Genomic DNA, 25,668 nt, shown 5'->3' on the forward strand with positions numbered 1-25,668 from the left:
CAGGAAATGCAGTTAATTATGAATTCAGCGCTCAGCTGGGCTCATACTAGTACTAGTACACACCATCATGTATCAGCCCTGGCTAATCGTGATATGACCATCCATTGGTGAACGAAAACCCTGCAATGAGAATGCTAGGATGTCGCCTATCATGCAGAGGAGCGGTGGGTGACATTCCTACAGATAATTTATCAGAGCTGATGGAAATTTGAACTTCATCAGCGCCAACTTCGATGCCGTCTCAGCGAACGTAGAACTTGCACTTGCAGAGCCACTGTCAGACTTCGGTGAGTTGTAGTTCTTGTGGATGTATATGATCAATGGACGAGAAATTCATCTTTGAAATACAGGTCTCAGAAAGGTCAATCATGATATGATAATCCAATTCCTCGGTCTCACTAATATTATTGATAGATCATACCGCTTCATATGTTTTGTTCGTTCAAGAAAATCACTCATATCATCGACTACAAAGCTAGTTATACCCTGTCATAAGGCCGTATCTCGGACCTTTGCTACCGAGTACTATTTTTGACATGTTCGAGGACTGAGACCCATGACCTGATGGACGCTTGGTCTTACAGTTATAATCTCAGGTTGCAGACATGATTCCCATCATTGACTTACATCGCTGGCTACCATGTCTAAAGGGGTTGCTCTAATCACCGGTGCTGGTCAAGGCATTGGCCGTTCCATTTCTCTTAGGCTGGCCGCTGATGGTTTCGACATTGGACTCAGTGATATTCCTACCAACAAGTCGAACCTCGAGGAAGTCGCACGGGAGATAACGAGGACTTATGCAGGACGAAGGGCCTGCGTACTTCTTGCAGATGTTACAGTCGATGACGACGTTCGTAAGATGATGGACAGCATTGTGACCGAGCTTGGTGGTCTGGATGTCGTGAGTATAGATGCCAGAGCATCGATTTATTCTCACCATTGATGCCACTTTAAGATGGTTGCAAATGCCGGTATCATTGCAGTCGCATCATTGGTAGAAAGTAAGAAATTTGGCTCTGTAAATCCTATCTGCAACGTCGTACTGACTTTGCTTGACTAGCTACATTGGCAGACTGGGAAAAGATCTTTGCCGTCAATGTCACGGGCGTGTTTTTAAGCTACAAATACGCCGCTCGAAAGATGATTGCCTTGAATGAGACCCACAAACGAGGTCGACGCATCATCGGCGCCAGCTCCCTAGTAGGGAAAAGAGGTGTGTGTGTCCATTCGTAGGGTTTAACACTAATACATTCTTTCGCACAGGTGAACAATACCTTAGCGCGTATTCTGCTTCCAAGTTTGCAGTCCGAGGGATTACACAATCTGCTGGTATGGTGTCTATCTACATTGCATTCCGACAAGCTTGACAAGTGATCACATGTCAGCTATTGAACTCGGATGCCACGGTATCACCGTGAATGCCTATGCTCCAGGACCAATCATGACGGCTATGGGTGAGTAAGGCCATAAACAAGATATCTCGTGATGCAAGCTGAGCTTCAAAGTCGACGAACTAAATGAGGCAAGCATGAAGCTGACGGGGTCATCTGACCCTAGTTGCTATAACGAAAAGGTAAGACAAGATAACAGGGCTGTTCTCATGACTTCGCTCAAGTTTGCTTCTTTCTTGGTAGTCTAAGAAGAATACATGTGTCGGGTATTTGGGGACTCCAGACGACATTGCAGGACTGGTCTCTTACATTGCCTCCGCAGAATCTCATTTTATCACAGGTAAGCATTATAGAACCTTCTTGCAGCCTGTCTTGCTGATGTGAAACAACAGGGCAAAGTGTAAGTGCTACTTTGAGAGCCTGTGCACGAAGACTGACAACTGTGTAGATCACGATCGATGGTGGGATGCGCTTTGATTAAATCTTGCTAGTCAGTGGTGTAGGATTTATAACTTACACACGCTAAAGCCTGCAGTTGTATTATTTCATGTACAATAGCCTACTATAGGCAAGCTCTCGCTAACGTTCAGGAACATCATGCCATTGATATTACCTCGCATGTCGGGGTACCGCTCAAGTCAGGTCCGCATCATCCTCCTTCGAGTTTTGCGCAAAATGCTGTCTGGAATATGCTGCGATATCTACAATTGGTCTGTAACACTGTCAACTCTATGACACTATGTAAACTATCCATGGACGATGCAGGTAAGTACAAAGTCGATAAGTCCAAATAACCGTAGTCTACATACAGAAGCCACTCCACAAAGAACCCGTTGTCCGTTTATTCAGTTAATTTCGATATGCGATTCAAGTCCATCGAAACCGTAAGTTCCAAGTCTCAGCTTGAACATTGTTGTCTATCTGGCACTCAGAGTCCAGACGCAGAAGGAAACTTCCTGAAGAGGTAAATGTTCAGCTTGCATATCAGACATGCAACAGCATACATACCGATACACTCCGACACAATGCAACTACAAGCCACATACTGACGCATCCACTTGGGTTGCCGTAGCATCCACTCTTCCCAGCTCAACGGCCAGGCCACCGGTCAAGGTGTTCATGGCCGTCTCTGAAACAGTGAAGCCGGTTTTGGATACGTCCACCGCGAGGATAGCAACAGATTTATCTCCGTATGTGACGTTATAGCAAGCCCCGCACGCAGCGGAATTCCACCCCGTCACGGTGTAGACACCGCCGACGTTAGGGAATGTGGGAAGTGATCCAAGGGTCGTGTATCCCTTTGTCTGAAGCCCGTTGGCACCATCTGAACAAGCAACGCTGGAAAGGGAGAGGGAGCCGTTATCGTACGTGCTATCATACGAAAGGGTTTCTGTCGTTTGTGCTAAAGCGGAGAGGACAAAGACGGAGATGGAGAAGAGGACGGATGAAAATTTCATGATGTGCTTGTGAGATGTATGAAGTGTGGTAGTGTAGCTGAGGAAGGAATGAGCTGAAAGTTGAAGCCCAAGGTGCAATTTGCTTTTTAAAAGTCGCCTCCCTTTATGCATTTATGTTTCGACTTCTCCGTTGGATACATGCACCCTAAAACGTCAGTACATGTGGTCGTATAGTGTCTCGAGAGAATCGTCGCACTCGGGAAGTCATAACCGCATCATTTGGGTCATTAATTCGCGTTAGGAAGAGTAATAGTCAATGCAAGAATCAAATATACTCGCGAGTGTGATAGAATTATGGAAGACTGAGCTTCGGCGATTGATCATAATTTTCCGATCGGCATGGAAACCACTGTCTAGTCTGTAGATTCTACCCTGCCGATGCTAGAACGTGTCTTATTGTTTAACGGAAATGATGGAATCTGCATTGCCACACTCACTGACTGAAGGAACACGATGTAGAAAAACACAGCTTGACCGGCAATAGTGTGGCGCGAAAACCATGGAACTGGTGTCAATGAGACAGCTAAAAGAAGCGAGCCTGTCGGGTAAATTAGTCACAGACCTACTGAGGTGGCGGGAGCCTGAGTGACAGTCAGAGAAGCAAGGCCTAGTAGCCAGATATATACAAGCATACGGAACAACCTGGTAGCACCCGGGGTTGGCCTTGTATACATTGGGAACGGGCCTTTACAGCCCTCCGGGCACTTGGACCCGACAAAGTATATATCATGAGAGAATTCGCACACGCAAGAGACTAATCCACTATTTTTTTTTGCAAGTGAATGAGCAGCACTATATCCATGCAGAGAACGGCGAGTGCGAGAAGGCGGCCCTGCGCACACCTGTCATGAGCTGGCGCTTCTCATGATGATTTTTGTTGATAAGAGGTCTGTCAACCAGTGCCAATTTCCGGGAGCTCCTTTCTATCCGAGATCAAGCTTAAGCTTGATTGTTGGCTTTTTGGTAGCATATAAAGCCGCATGTATAGATGGTGATCGAGTGCTAACCTGAAGGATCTAAGTGCAAGGCTATGATGGAAAGTTCGGAAGCAATGGAGCAAGCTGGACGTTGTCGTGCCGATGGTAGCCTCCCTTAGACCGAGCTGATGACGGACGTTTAACTTCTTTCTAATGTGTTGAGAGGTTTGAAGGGATGGTGTAGGGATGGCGCGTACGAAGATGAAGGTACTTACAGTACATCATGTACACATGAACTTTCAACAACATATGTGGTCTCTGCGACCTCGGCTCAGTGGCTGATAAAGTGACAGGCATCCCGATCAAATCTCGAGAATTTGCCAATGATGGCACCAACATCAGCCCGAGGTAGCCAGCCTGCGCCTGTTTCAAACATATACCAGGGAGAATGTGTGTATTACACTTACATAAGAAGTAGTCAATCATGATGCAAAATATCAAAAGTAAACTTGAACGCGTCCAGGTGCTGTTATGAGTGAAAGATGATCATGAGAAGATACGAAAAAGGATGATAATGAAGGACTGACGATAGCACAATTTAAAGGTACTTGAGACATATGATTCCTACCAATTCGTGCATGCGACGTGTGCACTGTCGATGATCATTGTAAGACGCAGTGTGTATCTCGTTGTCGTTGTCGTTGTCGTTGTCGTTGTCCAACACATCTTTGATGGAGTAAAATTACATCCCAACTGGAAGTTAGCGCCTAAAGGCTAGTATGTAAATGCCAAATGAGCATGTTCGGCTCGCGGAGATAGTTTCACAACACCATGAATACCACCATTCTGCCCACCTTTATTGTACCCATTAACCAGTCGAATTTCAATCTCAATACATCTAACGTTGCTGGATTCCTTGGTGGCGATGAAGTTATCGCTGCGATGGCTACTGTGCATCTTTATCGTGGGAGGCGCTGGCTAGGCTGGTATAATTCACCGGGAAGCTATACCGTCGCCAAAAAGTTCGGGCAGCTCTCAAGCTCAAGATTCTGGGATGGTCTTTTCCCTGGCCCAAATCTCACACCCGCAGAGGTATTTGGGCTAGATGGAAAACCTGGCCCTCGTTATTGGGGTGTTTTCTCGGGTACAGAGATGATCACCGGTCACCTGGCGTACCTCATAGTACAGAGGTCGAAAGAAGTTGAGCCAGAGGCGGAAGTGGAAGGGAGGGAGACTACACCTCTGTCCGTCACCATCGTCGATGTCGGAGACGCAGATGTGAAGCACTTGGACCGGGCGCCTATGATGAGCATCCATCATGCTCTCTTGGCTGCTATTCCCATTACCATCAGTCTCGCGACGTGCATTACTTCTGCTGCTTCAGGAGATTGGCTAGCATTTTCCCTCATCATGTTAGGAATCATTTCAAGTGGCGTATCTTGCCTTGTCATGGGCACTGCCCAAGTCGAATTTGCTTCCGTTAAGGAAGCAGCTCCGGGTGTACCGCCTGCAGACGGGATACTCCTCATGCGAACCGATGTAGTCATCCTCAGAGGTGCAGAGAAAGACATCGATCCAATAACCAAAGGGAAATTTGATCTGAAAATCCCTGGCGGCCCAGAGTTCAGACGAATCGGACTCTGCTCGCTTCTCCTCCTCGCACAGTTCCTTCTCCAGCTCCTTCTTATCCCTCAGGCAACGACGTTCGGTCAGATCATGTTCATCGTATCGCTTGTAGCCTCATGGGCATACAACTCATTCTTGTCGTCACTGGAGCCGGAGAAAATACAAACCGATATCCTATTGAAAGCGCTTCGTCATCCACCCATGTTGAAAATTGCACTAAAAAACAGAGCTGCTCAGGCAGTTTTTGCATGTTTGGTCCTTAGCGATAATACCCGGAGGCCTCCGAATTCTGACTTCAAGCCAAAAGAGGTGTTACAATGTTTCATTCCAAACGAAACAAGAGTATGGAATACATGGAGAGACAAAGTAGTGGAGGAACTGGAAAAACACGGTGAAGACAAGTCGTTCGACCTTAGCTCTAGTGACCTGTCCGAGTTTAAAGCTGGTGAGAAGGAACTCCTGAAGTCATTGCTTCGTGATGCCCGCAATGCGTATCAAGGTTACCAGAATCACATACACAAAATCAGGTCGATTCCTTCGTCGAACGAGAAACGACCATCTTAACCAGATTACTATGTCCGAAGTTGTATTTAATACTTGTTGTAACATAGCATCCATTCCGCAATAAGTCCAATGATTATATGGCCTTAGATGAAATGACTCGAAACTCCTCATCTTCAAAAACTGGATGACGCTATGCATCGGGCGTGCTCCAACTCATACCACCATCTCCCCCCATCGCCTCCACGACCCTTGATTCGATTTCACTCTTGTTCTGCGAGGCCGTAGTTGACGCGCTCGCACTACGGGCCCTAGGAGTGAGAAAATCGACAGCAAGCCTAGACCCTGTGGGAATCATCGGTAGTACCTGCAGTATCTTCTCTGCATCTGGCACGAATTCGGCAGGATCGACAACTTTCGGTGCAGCGCGCCCGCGTCTAAAATGGTACTTAGGGCGTGTAAGAGTGACATTGGCATCGGATTGAGCACGCTTGAGATTCGAGACCTGCACAGGCGTTGTAAGGCTTGTCTTTTGGGAGTGCGAACGGAGCATGCGGGTAGGTTGTGCTGTGGGTGAAGATGCAAAGGGGAGGCGAATTATAACCTCGCGCGGATGAGAGTTGTTTCTGGAGAGACGAGCACTGCGTCGACGCTGTACATTCCCTTGAGTGCTGGTCAGGGAGCTAACGACCTTCGCTGCTGTCTGACGCAAGCAGAGGAGAGGCTGAAACATCAAGACTCTCGAGGAGGCGTGAGCCCGACGTAGTAGGCACACGACCAGGTGGGGTATTAGCATTCTCTGGTGAAGCACGCCTTCGTTTTTTCAAAGGTTCCTCTTGTTCTTGTTCCTCCCTGAGCATTTCCAAGCGCGGGCGACGCATGGCAAGCGGGCTAGAAGGAGAAATGACCGTTCGTTCGTCCGTTGCACTCGAGTCGATATCCACATCCCAGGGTGCTTCATCTAATATCGCATTCATGCTCTTTATCCGTACCGCTCTAGGTGCGCCTGGAATAGGTGGAACTGATTCTCGTGCTGTCTCTGCGCGGATCCCAGTTAGGACTTCTATCGCTCCCCGAATATCTGCATCTTCCACATCATCACCGCATGCAATTTGCAGTGCCTTTGGCAGACGTCCATTGATATCCTGAGCAACCTGCACAAGTTCAGAGCGAGGCATGGTAACAAGGTCCTCATGGCAGCAGAATGGTGCACGCTGGAAGGATGTAATGATGATGCTGTCGGTGGAGAGAGACGCAGTCTGAAGAGCGACTGCGGGGGGAGGGGTGTAATAAATGGGGCGACTGATTGTTGGCCTTACATTGTCCGTAGAGTGTGAACGTGGACGGGAATGTATACCGATTTGAAGCGGTGAACGCAAGAGAGAAGTTACACGCCGAATGGGAGTCTGGGATTTGGCGAGAGGGACGGAAGAGACAGGCATAGACGAAGATCTGTCGGTGAAACGCATGGCAATCACTGAGAAGAGGAAGTTGGTGGGACGTTATCAACTTGAAGAGCAGCCATGAAATATGACAACTGATTCAGTGGAGGCTGACTGCGAAGCATCGCGCAGGAGTGGTCAGCCGCTACTTGCAGTTGATAATGTCCTCCAGATTATCCACGGGGTGTCGGTGTATTCTAAACCTCAGATTACGCGTATGACTGTTGGGAATTTAGAAACGATCAATGCAGGGGGCCTTCAATATCAAGAAATGGTTCAGTACCTACCCTCAATTGGAGCGGTTGGACGATCTAGTGCAGTGGGCTACTGGTACTTGTCAACTTGCCCACCAAGTGCATTGCTAATATTGTTCGTTCGACAGATACCATTCTGACATGCAATGAAATCCAAACAAGTGGTCCTTCGTCGACGTGAACAAAGGAGAATCACGTGACCACGTTGTGCCATCGGATGGGAACGTTCACGCAACTACTTCACTCAATCTAGCCTGCTGTTCGGCGATAATCGATAACAGCCAAGAAGTTATGCCAGGTTAGAGCTTCACCCAAAACGTGCTAAAAGATATGTCGATGAATGCGATAAGCACACGTTCACGACGCACGTTCTCTCCTGTCGTCACTCATGCACATGTTGGGCAAAAAAGTACTATCGAGTTCTTGTCCGCGGCTCGTCGATAACTTCTTGAATTCTCCATGTTTATTTGGCAAACTGTATTTTTGTGACTGTAAAGCAAGCGGTGCACAGGATTATTGATTGCGATAGATAGCTTGACGTTCTGAAGCTCGAAGGATAGATACAGTGTAGGGACTGCTTGCCCTCAGTTACCGAAGTGTCAACAACGCTGCCCATTATTACCTCACGAGATGCAAATACGGGAGCAGTCCCAGGGTGCCTGGGATTTATAGGACATAGGGATTCATCATCCACGGCTCCAACTCGCCGAGACACTAAGTGTAGTCAACAAATGACTGTAGTTTCCGTGCAGTCCGAGGGGGAAACTTGAAAGCAACTAGCTTATCGCCGAACGTCCGCGATATGTTTGCCACCCCAGTTTTCAGTGCTGTAAAATATGAATTATTAACCAATTTCGGGGCGAGGCATGAAGTCACAAACCATCTGAGACAACGACCAGTACGTCACCGGCTCTGGCAACTTCTAAACGCATCATCTCCTTTTCTTCCAATATTTTTGTGTCGCCTTGAGAGAGTTCATCAGGCGTCGGTGGTGTATATTTCCCATTCACTTCGATCTGATACTCTTCGATTGCAGATAAAAACGAGAGGAAAGCTTCGATGATGCGTGGTATGTCCCTTTGAACCACACCATACCGATCTTCGCTCAGGGAAGTACAGACGAAGTGCGATAGCGCTGTTGCTGAGTTCAATAGCTGCATATAAAGTATGGAAGTCGGCCGCACCTTCAATAATGAGTGAATCAAGCTCCCTGTTTGGCAGGCAAACTTCAACGGCCTTATTCAAGCGCTCTCGATAAAACCATTGATTCCATCTCATCGCCGACTCCTTCAACCAGACTGGACAATAGCCCATAACAAGACCCCTACTGTGCGATTCCACCTGTGCAATGAAGCTTGATATAATACTCGATGCAGGTTTGGCCACAACAGCATTGGCTGATGGGGCAGCCGCAGATGATGGCGCTACAGACCGGAAGAGTTCTGGAATGTGCATTTGACTGGCCCGTCCCTCCATTTCGCCTGCCACTGCATCAGCAGCCTTCGAGAGCTCCGAATCTGACGAAACCGAATCCAGCATACTGCTAAGAGGAGATTGTCGTGGAGCCCTGAAAATAGCCTTTCGGATCAGAGGGGTCGATGGCGGATCCTTGGGTTTGGGGATTGTCGGCGCTACAACGACAGGAGGAGTGATCGGTGCGCCGCGTCGCAGGAATGTTTGATAATCCTGTCCAAGACGGAGGAGTGATTGGCGGGCCACGACATTCCACAAGCTCGGGCTATATTTTTGGTCACCAAATAGGGCTATTCTACGTGCGTTCCCTGCCGAGGATTCGTCCGAAGCCAGCTCTGCTAACTCAGAGTATGCGAAATGTGCGAACACCGCGTCTTGAGTCGTAATCCCCGAGACAACTGTCACATTGGAGTCTGCAGTAAGGTTACCAACTTTGATCGGCTGAAAAAGACCTCAGAATGCAGATTTGCCGTTGCAAAAGGATAACTACCTGGGGAACATATGCGTCGAATAGCGACTCCGCGAACTCCCAACTCATCAGAGTCACAAGGCCCATCATAAATGAACGAACCAAAAGCGACCAGTGTAATATAGGTAGAGTTAGAGTCCATGTACCCTTTGCATAATGTGCAACAAACGGTCGGATGATGTTGCTTACCGCTGGAAGCTTTAAGAGCAGCGGAAGAACAAGCATCCGCGATAGACCAAAAGCGACGCTATACATCATCAATGAAAATGAGGTGAAGAGAGCCATTGTTAAGACCAGCTTCAGAAGATTGCTTGTGGCATATGGCTACGAGTGGATCATCAAACTTGGTTCAGAAAGGAACGAAAACACTGACAAGTTCCGACGAATTCAAAGGTTTCGTCCACTTGAACACAAAACGGTCTAACATGATATTTCGAAGCAAGAAACTAGCGGCCAACCACAACTGGGCCAGGATGAGGAAGAGCAGTCGACCATTGAGGTAATACGGATGTTTCCTGGTAAAAGTCTCAGCCTCCAATATTTAACAATACTCGGGATGAGATCGTGCACGCGCAACTCTCTTTCGAGCACATCCAGTAAGATTGCTGAATCACATACCTTGACTTTACGAAGACATTCAGACGAAGGATTTCGCGTTCTTCCGATGTAAACGAGCTCATATAGAGCGTAAAAAGCATCAATGTACATGACATGTACACTGCCAAGCACTGTCGTGTGCTTGGTTTTGCAATAGCATTCGCGAGCATTTTGGCTGGTGAAGTTGCAGGTGTGGCGGCAGCTATGCAACAGATATAAGACAGCATGCCCACGAGGTGAAGCAACTCACAGGTAAGGTAAACCTTTCTCATAGCAATCACAGGCAACACGCCAACGAGCCACTTGAGGCACGCTATCGTCCAAGTTCCAGGTGAAAGCAACCTGGCGAAAGCACTCGTCTCATCCTCTCCCCCCAAAAGAATGCTGACAACTAAGGTAAATGCAACAGAGAACACGAATATATTGTGGGTGAGTCGCTGTCGAAGGGCGGACCTAACAAGGGGCTCGTAAGTTTGAGAAGCAGATGGCACAGTCGGGGACAAGCGTGCAGTCAATGTGGATGTTATTGCTCGTGTTCGCAAAGTTTCTCCCATTCCCGCAGACATCGTAGCCTTGAACTATTCCAGTTTCTGAGTATCTGTCGCCACAGTAAAAGGATAGGCGACGGTAAAGTTCTTGTGAAACTTTGATGGAACGAGACAAATGAAGTTCACGTTTGAAGCGCCTGGTGATGCGTAGGGTTAGGGTCCCCAGCTGGACTCGAACTTTGCAATTCCAATACATAAACAATTACTGTAAAATTGAATGCTGCAGAGAAGAACGCGATAATTAAAGTCGATAACGCGTAACCAATAGTATATTTACTGGTGAATCACTTATGACCAAATTTTCACATGTAGGACGTGGCACGTTCGTTTAACACGAACAACGTGCACAGTCAAAACTCAGTAGCAGGCGTTCTTGGGTCTTATTACTAGTAGTACTGTCGCTGTCAGAAAGCTGTACATGGCACTGTGTCCCTTCACGTTGGTGTAGCAGACTCTAGGGTGATGCAGTCCCCCCGAGTGCGTCCGTGTGACAGCGAATGACTGCATTTTGTATTGACGAAAATGGCTTTTTCAGGCTGCGAAGTTTTTGCCAGGGCTTGGCACCATATCGGTAAACGTGCCATAAACTGCCATTATTAGGCTCTTTAAAATTACAGCTCGATGAGCGGGACGTTGGTTCCTTCTCTCGCCCCTTCACGTCCGTGCCATGTTCGACGTGTCCATCGAGGATGCGATACCCCCTGCGTTTTTGTACTCACTTCTGGCGCTGACAGTGGCTTATCACATTTTTGCACCTTTATGTTCCACCGTGAAACAACAATCATGGATATTGACCACAATCAGTAGCGCTGCGATGTCTCTGTCAAGTTTACCTCTTTTCTTTCTCTACGCCAGTTCTCGTGGAGATTTAAGAGGGATAAGGTCAACACCCTGGACGGAGAGCACCGGTCGATTCTTTCAAGCTTATCTTGTCGCGTAGGTCCGAGTTTCCGCTTTTGAAACGTGCGCTCATATGATGTATTTATAGAGACCTATTGATGGGTGTAATTTACTACCGTAGCAAGGTTAACTTGCTAACAGGCTGGATTCATCACACGATATACATTTTCATCGTCGAGTATGCCTGTCGTCAGGGCTGGAGTCATTTGTTTGCACTGTGTGCTGTGATGGAGGTGAAACTCCAATTCTTATAGCTCACAAGAGCGCTAACTTAATACAGATACCTACCTTCCTCCTCGCCATTGCGAGTCTCAACCCTCGCTTCCGCTCGGACGTGGTTTTCGCAATGTCATTTCTTGCGACTCGTATTGTCCTGCATGTATTTCTATGTGTATCGATGGTCGCCAGCCGGCACCATGTCACGAATGATTCGTATGGTCCAGGCCTGATTATGGCTTGCATATTCCCTCTTCACGCATTCTGGTTCTACGGGTCCCTGAAGGGGTTCGTCAAGCGCGCCAAATCCCCAAAGCCTCAGCCCGTCAGCCAAGGAACCGTCACGGCATCAGGTCAGTATCGCCGCTTGTACTTCAAATATAGTCACTGAGCCCTAGCGCTACCCTTGCTTAGGCTTTACTTCCTTGCGTGCAAGGTCTTGGATGCTGCCACGCCGCCGTGGCTCGCTTAGGCAGGCTGTTCGTGCTTGGGACAGGCTTGAACTCAGAAAGGCAGCTGGACGTTTCGGGGATGTCAGCGCCGTCTGAGGGCTTCAATACCTGCGGCGCGCGAGCAGGTGTATGCTTATGTTGGATTAGAGAGGCTCCCGAGTGGAGAGCCGCAGCAGACTGGTGCTAAGACTGAATCCTCTTTCTGATATAAAGACATTTTACAAGGTGTAGTCTTTTTCATTCTTTATACCTCGATGGTTTATGTGGGATAACTTTATGCTAAACAATCCTATACCCATACCCCTGTAATAACAGTATACCAGGCCAGTAACGGCCTCTACCCTTTATCCAGATGCTACCACTGTCTTATGTACTCATGTATTCCACTGGACATTTTCCCTGAACATCTAGAGGTCTATCCATCCACACATGGCCGCCTGGCGAAATGGCATCGCGTCTGACTACGATGACACGGCGATCAGGAGATTGCAGGTTCGACCCCTGCGGTGGTCATTTTTGGCGCTTATTCTGTTTTCGATCAAAACGTCAAAACATACCTAAATTGCACCTCAAGCTCAAGTGCTAAATAGCCTCTGACACACCTATCCGAAGAAAACGCTCTTACGGTGTGTAGTGCACGGCATGCTATGGGAATTTTTGACCCGCCAGGCCTGGTTGGTTATCCTTTTGGAAGGCTTACCAGCTCGTAAGATATGTCAATTTTATATTCCAGGGTTGTCAGGTAACTAATAAGTTTCACTGTCAAGATCAGTAAGCTGATTCTGAAATAAGGGTCCTCAGAAGGCCCTGGTGATTGATCTTGTTGGGAGCGGGTCAGGGTCTGTCAGAGCACACCATAATATTTGTTTTTCTCTCTCTTGGTTCCTCGGCGGTGTCTTGATTGACCCGCAATCTGAGTTGTGCCTCAGGGTTCTAACTTCTGGCAAGGGGCCCACCCATCTTGGGAATTCATATTTGGTCGGCCATGTTCGATATGGCGTTCGATGCGCCGTGGTTACTCAGTAGTCAGTGCTCGCGCTCAGCGCTCAGTCGCTGACTCTGACACTGATCGGTGCTTGTGATTATTCTGGTTCATGCAGCAGCGCGAACTTGAATGCCCCACGAATTCAACATCTAAGTATTACCGTTTCCAAAACAAGGAAGTTGAACAACAAAGGCAAACAACTCAATCCTGGCTGGGGCGCGCGTTTCCAATTTCTGTCCTAACTCTATATCATGATGTAGAATGCAGGGCGCGCTTGCCAAGCGTCGTCTCACGTCTGTAACGCTCCGTCTACTTACTCGTCAGCCGGTGCTAATCGCATGGTAGCAGGATACACCGCGATCACGTTCAAACGAACGGCAAACAAAGATTCGACTCCAAAATCTGTGTTCACATCCTGGATGGGCTGCTGCACGAAGAGCCGTGCAGACAATTGAAAGCGGAGGCATCGTGATGATTCAGAGAGTTACCTCTCAGGTACAATAATATTTTTATTTCCTCTTACCGACATATTCCTTCCAGAAACCTGTTGCTGGACTTGACACTTATCAGGTACGTGATGCATCGACTGCTCGTGCGCGCTTGATCTGCTATATTGAGACATCTTCATCAGAAGCTCAAGGGTCTGTGTTATCGTACTCTTAAAAGCTAAAGAAGGCACGCATGGCCTATCAAGCTGTCAGAACCCATGTTTGCGGTTCAGGCAATTGACGATGTGCCTCAGGTAGCCCCTGTCACCGATAGTTGGTTAAACGCGTACGTTGTGGATATCAAGTTGATCACACCTATGATCCGATCCTAAACTTGATACCTATCGGACAATCCCACCCTCAGTGACCCCAAGGCAGTAAAAACGAGCTCGCCGCGAATGCGATTTACGACGGATGGACATGTCAGTAAACATATAGGATTCCACCTAGTCTCGAGCTAGACGTTCCGGGATCGCTTGGGGACCACCTTAGGTTTATGTAAGTCTGTTGAATGAATGGGGTCCAGGGGTAATTAAAGGTTGACTGACCGATCAGTGCTGATAAATATTTTGGCTTGACAGCGCCTGGTGCTATTGATATGTCTTTAACACCAAGGGTCGTTTTGCGTTAAATGACGAAAGAAAGCGTCGCTTAGGGCATAAATTGCGATTCGCCACATGTCTGTCTTCTGTGCATTTAGGGGGCTGAAATGTCGCATCATTCCGGTGTGCTCACATATTCTTCCAGGTTACAATATCAATGTTGGTGGATCAGTGTTGATGATACGCGTTGTTTTCGTTCTGCCGTGGAAGCTATGTACCTGAGATTGTGATGAAACGACGCATCAAACAATGGCTCTGAGAGAAACTAACATGTCAGTCGGACCTTGGCTTGGTTTTTATAGACCAATGGCAATAATTAGCACATTGTTCGGAAAGATACCCATCTTCAGAATAGCCTGCACCATGAGTCTCGTGTCGTCATCGCTAGTTACCTCCATGGCAGACCTTTCCACTGGATGCTTGAAGACGAAGATGTCCAGCGCACGAGACAAGACATCTTGTCAAGTCTGTGCCCGGGCAGCCCGGCAAGTGCTCGACATCTGTCATTATGAGGTGGACACGTATCACTGTGGGATATTTAAAATACCTACAGATGTGAATCTTGCCTGTTTTGGAGCAAACAAGTTGCCCTCCGAACGACTCTAGTTGATGCAGCCAGTCGCCTCTATTTGCAATGTGGCAAGCACGGGTGCCGAAAGTGTTAACCTTATTATTATGGTATTGTGCAGTTGGTTGGTTACAATGTAGTAAACCGGAACTTCCTGTCATGGCTGTCATGTATGTACCTTATCAGATAAGAAGACAGGCTCGGACAGGGGTGATGCATTTCGTACATCCATCTAATTCTATGAGAAACAGTTACCTACAGGATATCAATGAGGCGACGATGAAGCAAGTTAGAAAAGGGTCTGATCGACCCACAAGGTGCGCAGACACGCACCCAGAGATCTGGCACCGGAAAGATTGAGGGGGAACGTCCGTCGAAGTAGAACTCCGAATGGCCTTTAAAGCCGCCCGATTAGGGCCGATGAGCTTCGGACCACTGCAGGTAATATCGATCGACCCTTGAAAGACTTGCCAAGAAATGGGGACAACAAGTCTGCTGAGAGCGCTGACTCGGAGTCATGAGCATGTGGACGCGTGTGAATCCGATATTTCTTCTGTTTATCCAATAATAAGATTCTTTGATGCACACAGGTGGCTCTGATGAAATGGATGTAAGGTTCGCCGCGCGCGATAGCGGATGTATGATCAGCATCCTTGTGCGCGAAATAGTGTACCAACAAGATGCATTATGAAGGTCGGTTGCTGGGTAAGTATGCAGAATAACGAGCAGATCGCCGTTTAAACGTTTATGAGTTGTCAATGGATGCTGAAGGGTTTCGACGGGACCGGCTGGTGCTTTATTAGGCAGGTGGAGGTCGAAGACGGTCGTGTGCAATTCAAAAGTTTCGCGGAGTGCCAATTGGTGCCAAGCAGAAATTGATTATATAACCTTACGACCAAACATGGGTTTGCACGATAACACCATCTGGGTCATTATCAGATAATTCTTATTTTTTCCAGGCACTCCTGTATACATACAACTTATGTGTGGACGTCGACTATAAAGGGGGCCATGCTTCGAGGGTGTCCTTGGTGTGAGTTTACTTGGGCTCTCTTTTTCATTCATGGCTGTCACCGACAAGTCTCTGCGATCCACCCGAAACCAGCTGTACCCGCAACAAGCATGGTATTGCATTGGACTCTTCATTTTTATCGTTGCAATCTTCCAATGGATCTCTTTCTTTCACTCCAAGTTCGCCGGGAAGCGTCCAACGTCCAACGCCTCCGACACAGAACATGCTTCTGAGCACCGTCGTCACGCTTTTTCTTGGCGTCGCATTCCATTGGGACTCATCAATGCGTACCGCGTCATTTCTTTCCGCTGGACACTCGAATTTGGAAAGTCATACACCCTCAACATGGCTGAGGTTTTTGTGACGGTGGCGTACATTGTTTTCCTTTTTGTATGGGCATTTATCAACAGTGAGTTCCCTGGCAATGTCACTCGCACATTCTGAGAGAGCTTCTAGCAACCGACCTCGAGAGCCAAAAATTGGACATCTCATACTGGTGCAACCGCTCAGGCATGCTGGCGTCGAGCCAGTTCCCACTGATCACTGCACTTGGAACTAAAAACAACATAGTATCCTGTACGGCTTCTGTGCTTGCATATTAACTTGCTTTGCTGACTGCCTGCAGTAATCACCGGTATCAGCTATGACAAGGTAAATCTATTTACGATATTCGCCATTGCTCTATTCTAACGTGATATATCTTCAAGCTCAACTACGCTCATCGCATGATGTCTAGAGTTGCCTTCGTATTGCTCTGGGTTCATGTAGGTGGTGAGGTTGTCCGACGTGCACCGTACGTGCAACATGTATAAAGGATTCAATGCATTAACACGACACAGATTCCAACCATACTTAACGCAGCCATGGCTCTTATGGGGCTTGGTTGCCATGGTCGCATCTACCATTCTATGTATCGTCTCCTTGCGCCCCGTCCGATCCCAAGCATACGAGCTTTTCTTCTACGTTCATTTCGCTATGGTTTCGTGAGCCTATTCCAATTCTATTGCTTTGCCACACTCACAAACTTTTTCAGCATTTTCCTCATCGGCGCTTACATCCACACACAAGATTCTGAGTGAGTTTCATCAAATACACAACTTACATGTTCCACGCTGATAATCACCAGCGTCGCCTTCTGGATCTACCCCTGTTTCGTAATATGGGGATTGGACCGGTTCATTCGGATCCTTCGTCTAGTGGTATTCAACCACTCATACTTCGGATTCAGGTCAGGGTCTACGATGGACGCGACCGCTGAACTCCTATCAGATGATTTTGTTCGGTTGCGTTTCCACCGCCCGTCTCATTTCCACTGGACGCCCGGGCAAACTGCCTATCTTATCATGCCGTCCGTCTCACGCTTGCCATTCGAGGCCCACCCTTTCACCATTGCGAGCTTCGATTCGACCCTTTTTGATGTGCCTAAGGAACAGAAACCAACAAGTGAAAAATATGCTGAGATCGGCCTTGCAGAAGAGAATCTCGGTTCTAGTGCTCCGTTCTGGAAAGAGCTCGTATTTTTCATAAACGTGAGGGAAGGATTCACTGCCCGCTTGAAAGATGCTGCCTTGAAGGGTGACAAAGTAAAAGTTTTTGTCGATGGGCCATACGGGCCTTCTCCTGACCTGGGTTCATATGACACATCTGTGCTCATTGCTGGTTAGTCGCTGAACTTTCTACATGTCGAACATTGCTCATGCATGTCCCTCTTTCAGGTGGATCCGGAGTCTCGTATACACTACCGGTATTGTTGGATACAATAGAGTATGTCGACTGGATTACCGATTCTGTATATTTAACCTGATTTTTTTTGTTTCAGGCGTGTCCGCAACGGTGAAAGCAGGTGCCGTCGTGTTGTTTTCATTTGGTCAATTCGGAGTGTCGGTAAGAATTACCAATCCGAGGCTTGTGGCGAGATTAATGTGTCTATGCTCCTTAGATCATATTCACTGGATCGACGATGTGCTTATCCGGGCACTACGGCTTGCACCTCCTTCTTTATCTATTTCAATCCACATTCACGTTACCGACACACCAGCAACTATTGAGACTTTTCCACGATCGTCTGGTCGAACTGACGACGTCAAACCTGTGCGCGACGATTCCCGCTCTGAGGTGGTCGAGCTGCAGGATGGAAAAGCTATGGAAATAACCAATGACTCCCTTTTCGCGATAGAGTCGGTCAAGCTTGCACATCAAAGGGCCGACCTCCGGGCTATCCTCAGAGACGAAGTGACAGCGGCGACGGGCAGGATGTCTGTTAGCGGTCAGTTTTCGCCTTCATACGCTGCAGATTACAGTAACACTGACTTTGTTTTCAGTGTGTGGCTCACAAAGCATAACTCGGTCTGTTCGTGGTGCTCTTAGGTTCCCAGTTTCTAGTCCTCTCAGTGTAGCCAACGGTGGGCCGAGTGTGACTCTACACATCGAGTCGTTTGGTTACGCTTGAAAGAGGATTTGAATGTCTACACTGAAACAGACCTTAGATATTATTGATATTTACGAAATGATAATATGCCCATGTACTTCGAGTGATTCTTGCGGATCTCGGACAAGGGATATTTAGATGACCTCGGGGCTGACTGCAATTGATGCCTATCTGTATTGAAATTCTACCCTTCTGCATTCCCATGAACTGTTCCTGCGATGTAGTCGACTTGTGCTTGGAAAGGTGCCCCTGGAGCTTGATCGTCGATCGTATAACCTTACCGAAGGAATGGGTCAGTGGTTGTTGCCCAGGAAAAAGACTTCACACGCAAAATCATGCTAACTCAGCTTGTCAACTGGACCTGAGGGGAAGGGGTATCTAGTACGGCATCACAGATGCCAGCACAGTCCCTGGAGGTGGGAGTCCGCGGTTGGTGCGGTCCAGCAACTGCCCAACTACTAGCATGCACCGTTGTCGCTACGTGTGCAATTCTTATTACAGGTCGTATGGCTACTGCCGTGATTTGAAATAATCATAGACCCATTGTTCATGCCGTTGCTTCCTGACCGGCCCTTGTTGCCGTGGTCGACTTGGCGCCGGCGGTGTAGACACAGGCAATAATTATTCAAGGTGACCTACCTGCACTAGTTCCGTTCTGGTGGTTACCAGGTAGCGAGTGGAAGCACGTATTTGTATTAATCGTCTGTAGCTGCAGGGGATCTAAAGCCTAAACCCCGCGGATGATGATATCTGTAGAATCTATGTGCATTGTGCGATTAGTGCAAGAACCATTATCAGCGTCACAGTGACCAAAGAAGAAGCCGATCACGAGAATAGTAGAGTGGTGAAAGCGTGTAATCATAATATGTGCCTGACAGTGCTGGTACTCACAGATACTTTCATAAGTGCTATGTATGCGACTCTGGCATGACAAAAATCCCATGTATGATGTCGCTCGCTCGAGCCTCGAAGCCACTGTAAGTTTTTTTTGCTTGCCGGGTGCCTTCATAATGTCGTGGACTGCTGGCCGACAATTTAGGACAAATTGTAGCATAAGATCGACCGTAGATCCAGGCATATATGAATACATTAAGGAGAGGACAAATCTAGCATCAGAAGTGACTCAAATACCTTAAGATGCTCTTGTTCTCCTAGTTTCATAGCTAGGCAGTCTTTTGACTTTGCATCCGCTCGTTGTTCATGATGTGTGGGGTTTGAACGGATATGCGATCGCAGAAGGCGTCATGTCGGATCATACAAAGCCATTGTACCTTCCGCTCACGCCATGCAGAAGAAACAATTATCAGTGAGGTGCGAGTAGTATTACCTGAGGCCCACACTAGTAACACTGGCGGCTGGGTGAAGGAATTTTGAAGTGTTCAAAGGGTGATGTCAGAGCAGTGGCGGGAATTACGCGACCAAGAGAGGTAACGGTTTTGACTGCCGAAAGACTTGCATTCAACTGGTGGGCGAGACGTTTTAGAGGTCGAATAGAGATACATATAAGCACCAAAAGAGAAAGGGCATCCCAAGTGAAAGTCTTGAAACGTCGGATATTCAAATCAGGATGTGAGGTATGGTGAACGTGAACGACTATTACTCACCATACAGCGCCGAAATCGAAGAGCTTGAGACAGGAAACAAGACCCGTATGCTGTTTCAACTCAGTAGGCTGATGACGAGAGGGTAGACAAGTTCTAGCAAGGCGACCATAGTATGATCATCTCCTGCAGTTCTTTGATCTATGGAATTCACTCGAGGTTCTGGATTTACTGAGAGTACTTCCTGCTAGCGCGCAAGTACTTCGAACGACTTTATTCCGTTTTTTTTTGTGATACCGGGATAATCTTCAGAGCACTCCTGAAGCTCTTGCCAAGATGCGCACATCTGACCAGCTGAAATATATACTCAATAACCTCCCTTCACAGTCATAGTTCGAGTGGCGACTCTTGTTGTGCCTCCCACCTCGAGTTGCGCAACCTAGTAAGCAGTATTCCCGAATTTGACGAGGGCTTTGAGAGTCGTCCGCGATGGTGATTCTTTCTATCGAGAGAATCCTTTGTAGCCCTGTCGTAGGGCCAGTGTGTCGATTTAAGATGGAAATGGGGTAAAGCTCATCCCAGAAGCATAGATCCGCAGACATCAGTCTGTTTCGCGGTGGCCTGGGACCCTCTTAGGATACGTGGTATCAAGGTTCGGGGGTCCATGACCACATTGAGGTCGAGAAGGACAGCGATGTAGGGGGGATCTGATAGGCACTGGATCGTCTCATGCTTGCGCGTGATATGACTTAGTTCTGCATGGTGATGCCTCCACGTTTTGTCGGAAATAAAAATGTGTGACACGCGTTTCATATCATCAGGGCCAAGGTCGGAATCCATTTTATCGACTGGCGGCTGCAAATGGCGACATTACACCGCGCTTATGCGATGCCAGCGTTGCAAAGTTCATTCTTGGGCTTGAGCACTGCATCTAGCACTTTACAGCGATATCTTAGAAACGATATCGCTTGAACAACGTTTGGAGGCTTACCTTGACCGTTCGGTTCGTCAAATTCCGACTCATGCATCGACTCGGAGAATGACAGACCATAATTGATAATTACTGACACTGTGGTTGATGTGCAACAGCCGGTATACCGATTGTTTGAACAGGTCTCCAATTGTGGGCCGTGGCTGTGAAATATTTATAATCGATGATGAATAATCTAAAATCCAACTGGGTGATAGGCATCAGTTCTTCAGCTTCTGCCATCGTTACTCAGAATCAGTCAGCCCAGCGCTCGCTAAGCATGTCTTGTAGTGCTGTGCACTCAGGCCTGTCGGTGCTGCGTGCCACCCAGGATCTCCTGATGATCCACAACCAGCCTGACAAATATATCTATTTCAAACTCGTTCAGCCTGTCGAGGTTGGCTATAAAATACGCGATGTGGATTCCCGTCTCAAGATCTCCAATCAATACCATTCAAAGCATTTCATACCTAGTTCACCATGTCTGATTCTTCGACCTCCGCACTCTTCTCCCCGATCCGCGTAGGCAACATCAACTTGCAGCACCGCGTCGTCCTTGCCCCGCTCACCCGTATACGTGCACACGCAGATCACGTCCCAACCCCACAAGCGTCAGCGTACTACTCTCAGAGAGGGTCTACCCCCGGAACTCTTCTTATCACAGAGGGCACATTCATATCTCAGAACGCTGGTGGTTATGATCATGTCCCTGGGATATATACCGATGCCCATGTGGAGGGATGGAAAAAGGTATGTTGTATCTTGTTTAACAATGATGAGAGCTGACTCACGCCACGGACTGCAGGTGACAGAAGCGGTCCATGAGAAGGGCTCTTTCATTTTCCTACAACTCTGGGCGCTCGGCCGTACCGCAGACACAGCCGTTCTTGCCAAGGAAGACAATAGTCCCCACGTCAGTGCCTCACCCATCTTCATGCCTGGAAAAACAGACGTGCCACGCGCACTCACCACGGATGAAATCAAGGAGTACGTTGCCACGTATGCCACCGCCGCAAAAAATGCCATTCGAGCTGGTTTCGATGGCGTTGAAATTCACGGCGCAAATGGCTACTTGATCGACCAGTTCATGCAAGACGTCAGTAACGAACGCACAGATGAATATGGCGGAAGCATCGAGAATCGCGCAAGGTTTGCACTTGCAATAACGGATGCCGTTGTGGAGGCCATTGGTGCTGAGAGAACGGGGTTCCGAATGAGCCCCTGGGGCATATTAAGCGGTACGTGTCACATCATTCAATACTAGCGATCTTTATTTAGCTGATCTGCGGTGCAGGTATGGGCATGGCAGACCCCAAACCCCAGTTCTCCTACGTGGTTGAGCAGCTGCGCAAACACAAACTCGCATACATCCACGTCGTAGAGCCGATGCCTGCCGAAGTCACTGCTGAGAAAAACAGCGATTTCCTCCGTGATATTTGGCAAGGGGTTGAGGGCAGTACGTTCATCAGCACAAACGGATATACCCGGGATACCGCAATCGAGACGGTAGACAAGAAAGGCGGCCTCATTGGATTCGGGAGGTTGTTTATGCCAAACGTGAGTTATTTGTTTCCTAGACTAGGTAGGCAGTGACTAATACATCCCCTCTACTAGCCCGATCTTCCATTCCGTCTGCGAAAGGGCATCGCGCTTGAGCGGGGTGACCAAGCAACATGGTACATGCGCGGCAATCTCACACCAGCGGGTTATTCGGATTGGCCCTTCGCGCCGGAGAATGATCAGCAATAGAGCAGCAAATTCTGACATGGTCTTGTAAGCAATATACCTCCGAATAGAAGTTACCTTACTGTATGCACCCAATATTGTGCTTAATCTTTGATTCTTTATCTCAGTCTATCTTACGGTGCGACTTAAGTGGTGACAGTTCACCGTGTTTTTGACCAAGAGGCACCAAGCCGGAAGTACGTCGGATATCAGGTTGTCGGACTAGATTGTACACATCTTACTTTCCAGCGTCAGTCTGAAATCATCTCTCAGTCATCATTATGGCCCGTCGTCGGCCTGTCACCGTTGAGTCTTCAAGCTCATCAGAATCAGACTCTGATTTAGACTTTTCTTCGGCGTCATCGCGCAAGACTTCCCCAAATCCTCCAGCAGAGAAATCTGCTTCCAGCACTGAACCCTTGAAAGGGAGAAACTGTAAGCGTAAGTCGTTAGGCGACGATAATAACAACAATACGAAGAGTTCAGAATGTCCACCATGGTAAGTCGTATTGTATAGCACATGTATGGACTTAATCTCGTGTTTTCAGGCAAAAAAAGGACAAGTAAGCATATAAAGCACCGATAATCTAAATTCATCTCGCACAAGCACCCGCCGGCTAGCATCCAACTCCATACCGATCTTAAAAAACTCCAGGAGCTGGAAAAGAAACTCCACCGCACAGGTAATCCAGCGTTGGAAAAAGCATTGATAGAGTTGTGGCACGACATCGTCTGCCCGGTGGTGAAAAGTCAGCAGAATTGCACCGCCAATATTTCGCATATAGTGGTGCCCGACGTTTGTCTTTAGTTTCTTGCTGCTGCACGCTGCTGGCGAGTACAAGAAAGATGGGCGGTCCCTTTCGCAGCTCTACATCTCTTCACACACTCTCTCCATCGCTTTCCGCGCTGATGAAGGCTCGCAGAAATGATAGGTCCCTGTCAATGTCCTTTGGCGCCGCTGGCCAGGATCACCCGGCCGGTTATTCATTCACTTTGGATAATGTGGAGCCTGAACTGGAATTACTACGGAGTCTTCTATTCCCTATCCCAACTGTTTTCTTCACGAAGATAATGAGCGTTGATGCAACGCGATCGAGGGCACTGCGCACGCTGCAAGACAACGCATGGCTCCATTAACTTTTTCAGCCTGTCGGGGTTCTCTCACTGTTGACAATTGGAGAGTCACGCACCACCTTCCAAGATATTGGTCTGAATAGAGCATGCTCAGACTGAATTTTTCAATACTGTTTACACACCACCGACTAGTTTGGAGTTTGAGGTACCAGCTGCTGCTTGCCGCCCTATGCTATTCGAGTATGCAATGAGTGTGACAGGTACGCCTATAATCCGACAGCCAAATAACTAAGCAGTTGCGGCAGCAGTCGCAGCAGTGGCGCAGCATTTTCACGATGCCCCTTGGCGTGATATGACTTGGTTCTGCATGGTGATGCAGTTCACCGCTTTGTCGTAAATGAAAATTTGTGACATGCGTTTCATATCATCAGGGCCAAGGTCAGGATCCATTTTATCCACTGGCAGGTGCAAATGATGCGTTGCCAGAGGTTGCCAGTGTCGCAAAGTCCGTTCTTGAGCTTGAGCGCTCGAGCACTACATCTAGCACTTTACAGCGATATCTTAGAAACGATATTGCTTGAACAACAACATTTAGAAGCTTACCTTGACCCCTTGGTTTGTCAAATTCCATTGACTCGGAGAATGACTTAATCAATCATTACTGAAGTTGATGTACAACGTCGTGAAGGCTGGCCCTGCAGTTAACGTTGTGGCTGTGAAATATTTATAATCGATGATGAATAATCTGAAATCCGACTCGGTGATGTCGTTACTCAGAGTCAGTCAGCCTGGCCAGCGCTAGCTGAGCATATCACAACTAATTTCGCAGCGCGACCTGCCGGTGCTGGGTGCCATCAGGGTTTCCTGATGGCCTACAGCCGGCCTGACAAATCTATCTATTTTAAACTCGTTCAGCCTGGATATAAAACACACGATGTCGATTGCCCAGACTTTCAATCAATATCATTCAAAGCCTTTCATACCTAGTTTGCAATAGATCACATGTCTGCTTCTTCCATCTCCGCACTCTTCTCCCCCATCCGCGTAGGCAACATCAACTTACAGCACCGCGTCGTCCTTGCCCCACTCACCCGTATACGTGCACACGCAAATCACGTCCCAACCCCACAAGCACCAGCATACTACTCTCAGAGAGGGTCTGCCCCTGGCACTCTTCTTATCACAGAGGGCACGTTCATATCTCAGAGGGCTGGTGGTTATGATAATGTTCCCGGGATATACACCGATGCCCATGTGGAGGGATGGAAAAAGGTGTGTTGTATCTTGCTTAAATGATGAGAGCTGACTCACGCCCCGGACTGCAGGTGACAGAAGCAGTCCACGAGAAGGCTCTTTCATTTTCCTACAACTCTGGGCGCTTGGCCGTACGGCAGAAACAGCCGTTCTTGCCAAAGAGGATAATAGTCCTCTCGTCAGTGCCTCACCCATCCCCCTCTCGGGAAAAAACAGACGTACCACGCGCGCTCACCACGAATGAAATCAAAGAATACGTTGCCACGTATAGCACTGCGGCAAAAGAATGCCATTCGGGCTGGTTTCCGATGGCGTTGAAATTCATGGCGCAAATGGCTACTTGATCGACCAGTTCATACAAGACGTCAGCAACCAACGCACAGATGAATATGGCGGAAGCATCGAGAATCGCGCAAGGTTTGCACTCGCAGTAACGGATGCCGTTGTGGAGCCGTTGGTGCTGAGAGGACGGGGTTCCGAATGAGCCCTGGGGCACATTCAGCAGTACGTGTCGCATCATTCAATACTAGCTATCTTTATTTAGTGATTGCGGTGCAGGTATGGGCATGGCAGACCCCAAACCCCAGTTCTCCTACGTGGTTGAGCAGCTGCGCAAACACAAACTCGCATACATCCACGTCGTAGAGCCGATGCCTGCCGAAGTCACTGCTGAGAAAAACAGCGATTTCCTCCGCGATATCTGGCAAGGGGTTGAGGGCAGTACATTCATCAGCACAAACGGATATACCCGGGATACCGCAATTGAGACAGTAGATAA

At 48.0% G+C, this 25,668-nt stretch overlaps 11 protein-coding genes and 1 non-coding gene across 12 annotated transcripts; 9 read left to right on the forward strand and 3 right to left on the reverse strand.

Annotated features, from left to right (window-relative positions):
* Positions 1 to 640: 640 nt before the first annotated feature.
* On the forward strand, positions 641 to 1,872 carry F5891DRAFT_1195019 (NAD(P)-binding protein; the record flags this gene model as incomplete). Its single annotated transcript, XM_041368037.1, has 9 exons — positions 641 to 901; positions 956 to 1,001; positions 1,061 to 1,213; positions 1,264 to 1,329; positions 1,386 to 1,454; positions 1,506 to 1,573; positions 1,635 to 1,731; positions 1,784 to 1,791; positions 1,840 to 1,872. The coding sequence occupies 9 exons, from the start codon at positions 641 to 643 to the stop codon at positions 1,870 to 1,872; spliced, it is 801 nt and encodes a 266-aa protein (XP_041220287.1).
* Positions 1,873 to 1,996: 124 nt separating this feature from the next.
* On the reverse strand, positions 1,997 to 3,445 carry F5891DRAFT_712831 (Cerato-platanin-domain-containing protein). The gene is made up of 3 exons (XM_041372918.1): positions 3,286 to 3,445; positions 2,400 to 3,229; positions 1,997 to 2,347 (listed from the first exon to the last, which is right to left on the reverse strand). Exon 2 carries the CDS (start codon positions 2,957 to 2,959, stop codon positions 2,423 to 2,425), a length of 537 nt encoding a protein of 178 aa, XP_041220288.1. The 5' UTR covers positions 2,960 to 3,229; positions 3,286 to 3,445; the 3' UTR covers positions 1,997 to 2,347; positions 2,400 to 2,422.
* A 1,151-nt stretch (positions 3,446 to 4,596) lies between these two features.
* On the forward strand, positions 4,597 to 5,955 carry F5891DRAFT_984869 (uncharacterized protein; the record flags this gene model as incomplete). The annotated part of the gene is made up of 1 exon (XM_041377511.1): positions 4,597 to 5,955. The coding sequence occupies one exon, from the start codon at positions 4,597 to 4,599 to the stop codon at positions 5,953 to 5,955; it is 1,359 nt and encodes a 452-aa protein (XP_041220289.1).
* Positions 5,956 to 6,947: 992 nt separating this feature from the next.
* On the reverse strand, positions 6,948 to 7,163 carry F5891DRAFT_903883 (uncharacterized protein; the record flags this gene model as incomplete). Its single annotated transcript, XM_041373514.1, has 1 exon — positions 6,948 to 7,163. A coding segment is annotated over one exon (216 nt), but the record flags the coding sequence as incomplete, so codon positions are not given.
* Positions 7,164 to 7,983: 820 nt separating this feature from the next.
* Positions 7,984 to 10,869, reverse strand: F5891DRAFT_1061939 (nucleoporin protein Ndc1-Nup). The gene is made up of 7 exons (XM_041362939.1): positions 10,378 to 10,869; positions 10,149 to 10,329; positions 9,904 to 10,045; positions 9,552 to 9,854; positions 8,773 to 9,502; positions 8,469 to 8,723; positions 7,984 to 8,415 (listed from the first exon to the last, which is right to left on the reverse strand). The coding sequence occupies exons 1-7, from the start codon at positions 10,691 to 10,693 to the stop codon at positions 8,303 to 8,305; spliced, it is 2,040 nt and encodes a 679-aa protein (XP_041220291.1). The 5' UTR covers positions 10,694 to 10,869; the 3' UTR covers positions 7,984 to 8,302.
* A 351-nt stretch (positions 10,870 to 11,220) lies between these two features.
* On the forward strand, positions 11,221 to 12,711 carry F5891DRAFT_1061940 (uncharacterized protein). The gene is made up of 5 exons (XM_041362940.1): positions 11,221 to 11,611; positions 11,664 to 11,808; positions 11,856 to 12,144; positions 12,206 to 12,324; positions 12,366 to 12,711. The coding sequence occupies exons 1-5, from the start codon at positions 11,343 to 11,345 to the stop codon at positions 12,447 to 12,449; spliced, it is 906 nt and encodes a 301-aa protein (XP_041220292.1). The 5' UTR covers positions 11,221 to 11,342; the 3' UTR covers positions 12,450 to 12,711.
* F5891DRAFT_t108 lies at positions 12,675 to 12,756 on the forward strand. Its single transcript has one exon. It is a non-coding gene; the product is annotated as a tRNA-Arg (tRNA).
* A 1,695-nt stretch (positions 12,757 to 14,451) lies between these two features.
* On the forward strand, positions 14,452 to 14,934 carry F5891DRAFT_1061949 (uncharacterized protein). The gene is made up of 3 exons (XM_041362941.1): positions 14,452 to 14,536; positions 14,602 to 14,818; positions 14,870 to 14,934. The coding sequence occupies exons 2-3, from the start codon at positions 14,625 to 14,627 to the stop codon at positions 14,922 to 14,924; spliced, it is 249 nt and encodes an 82-aa protein (XP_041220293.1). The 5' UTR covers positions 14,452 to 14,536; positions 14,602 to 14,624; the 3' UTR covers positions 14,925 to 14,934.
* Positions 14,935 to 15,949: 1,015 nt separating this feature from the next.
* F5891DRAFT_961247 (ferric reductase NAD binding domain-containing protein) lies at positions 15,950 to 18,347 on the forward strand (the record flags this gene model as incomplete). Its single annotated transcript, XM_041375799.1, has 11 exons — positions 15,950 to 16,307; positions 16,355 to 16,474; positions 16,524 to 16,549; positions 16,606 to 16,691; positions 16,738 to 16,881; positions 16,932 to 16,973; positions 17,025 to 17,557; positions 17,614 to 17,662; positions 17,718 to 17,782; positions 17,838 to 18,164; positions 18,220 to 18,347. The coding sequence occupies 11 exons, from the start codon at positions 15,950 to 15,952 to the stop codon at positions 18,345 to 18,347; spliced, it is 1,878 nt and encodes a 625-aa protein (XP_041220294.1).
* Positions 18,348 to 21,033: 2,686 nt separating this feature from the next.
* F5891DRAFT_1281528 (uncharacterized protein) lies at positions 21,034 to 22,693 on the forward strand. Its single transcript, XM_041370475.1, has 4 exons — positions 21,034 to 21,587; positions 21,643 to 22,075; positions 22,132 to 22,394; positions 22,452 to 22,693. The coding sequence occupies exons 1-4, from the start codon at positions 21,318 to 21,320 to the stop codon at positions 22,584 to 22,586; spliced, it is 1,101 nt and encodes a 366-aa protein (XP_041220295.1). The 5' UTR covers positions 21,034 to 21,317; the 3' UTR covers positions 22,587 to 22,693.
* A 150-nt stretch (positions 22,694 to 22,843) lies between these two features.
* Positions 22,844 to 23,593, forward strand: F5891DRAFT_1281529 (uncharacterized protein; the record flags this gene model as incomplete). Its single annotated transcript, XM_041370476.1, has 4 exons — positions 22,844 to 23,061; positions 23,111 to 23,125; positions 23,184 to 23,292; positions 23,348 to 23,593. The coding sequence occupies 4 exons, from the start codon at positions 22,844 to 22,846 to the stop codon at positions 23,489 to 23,491; spliced, it is 486 nt and encodes a 161-aa protein (XP_041220296.1). The 3' UTR covers positions 23,492 to 23,593.
* An 810-nt stretch (positions 23,594 to 24,403) lies between these two features.
* On the forward strand, positions 24,404 to 25,660 carry F5891DRAFT_1061979 (FMN-linked oxidoreductase; the record flags this gene model as incomplete). Its single annotated transcript, XM_041362942.1, has 6 exons — positions 24,404 to 24,915; positions 24,986 to 25,072; positions 25,107 to 25,155; positions 25,176 to 25,347; positions 25,376 to 25,394; positions 25,449 to 25,660. Coding segments are annotated over exons 1-6 (816 nt in total), but the record flags the coding sequence as incomplete, so codon positions are not given.
* Between the last annotated feature and the right edge of the window lie 8 nt (positions 25,661 to 25,668).

This window comes from Suillus fuscotomentosus, assembly GCF_016647785.1.
Source record: "Suillus fuscotomentosus strain FC203 chromosome Unknown F5891scaffold_76, whole genome shotgun sequence".
Taxonomy (NCBI): domain Eukaryota; kingdom Fungi; phylum Basidiomycota; class Agaricomycetes; order Boletales; family Suillaceae; genus Suillus; species Suillus fuscotomentosus.

What these genes read in the sequence shown, in the direction of transcription:
- F5891DRAFT_1061939 (XM_041362939.1), bottom strand. Translation starts at nt 10,693, where the DNA reads ATGTCTGCGGGAATGGGAGAAACTTTGCGAACACGAGCAATAACATCC. An exon ending in TCGACGCATATGTTCCCCAG is followed by an intron (nt 9,503 to 9,551) that starts GTAGTTATCCTT and finishes GGTCTTTTTCAG; the next exon opens with CCGATCAAAGTTGGTAACCT. An exon ending in TGATTCACTCATTATTGAAG is followed by an intron (nt 8,724 to 8,772) that starts GTGCGGCCGACT and finishes ACTCAGCAACAG; the next exon opens with CGCTATCGCACTTCGTCTGT.
- F5891DRAFT_1061949 (XM_041362941.1), top strand. Translation starts at nt 14,625, where the DNA reads ATGGCAATAATTAGCACATTGTTCGGAAAGATACCCATCTTCAGAATA. An exon ending in GCCCGGCAAGTGCTCGACAT is followed by an intron (nt 14,819 to 14,869) that starts CTGTCATTATGA and finishes TAAAATACCTAC; the next exon opens with AGATGTGAATCTTGCCTGTT.
- F5891DRAFT_1061940 (XM_041362940.1), top strand. Translation starts at nt 11,343, where the DNA reads ATGTTCGACGTGTCCATCGAGGATGCGATACCCCCTGCGTTTTTGTAC. An exon ending in TTTCAAGCTTATCTTGTCGC is followed by an intron (nt 11,612 to 11,663) that starts GTAGGTCCGAGT and finishes ATGTATTTATAG; the next exon opens with AGACCTATTGATGGGTGTAA. An exon ending in AGGAACCGTCACGGCATCAG is followed by an intron (nt 12,145 to 12,205) that starts GTCAGTATCGCC and finishes ACCCTTGCTTAG; the next exon opens with GCTTTACTTCCTTGCGTGCA.
- F5891DRAFT_1281528 (XM_041370475.1), top strand. Translation starts at nt 21,318, where the DNA reads ATGTCTGATTCTTCGACCTCCGCACTCTTCTCCCCGATCCGCGTAGGC. An exon ending in CCCCTGGGGCATATTAAGCG is followed by an intron (nt 22,076 to 22,131) that starts GTACGTGTCACA and finishes TCTGCGGTGCAG; the next exon opens with GTATGGGCATGGCAGACCCC. An exon ending in GGAGGTTGTTTATGCCAAAC is followed by an intron (nt 22,395 to 22,451) that starts GTGAGTTATTTG and finishes CCCCTCTACTAG; the next exon opens with CCCGATCTTCCATTCCGTCT.
- F5891DRAFT_712831 (XM_041372918.1), bottom strand. Translation starts at nt 2,959, where the DNA reads ATGCATAAAGGGAGGCGACTTTTAAAAAGCAAATTGCACCTTGGGCTT.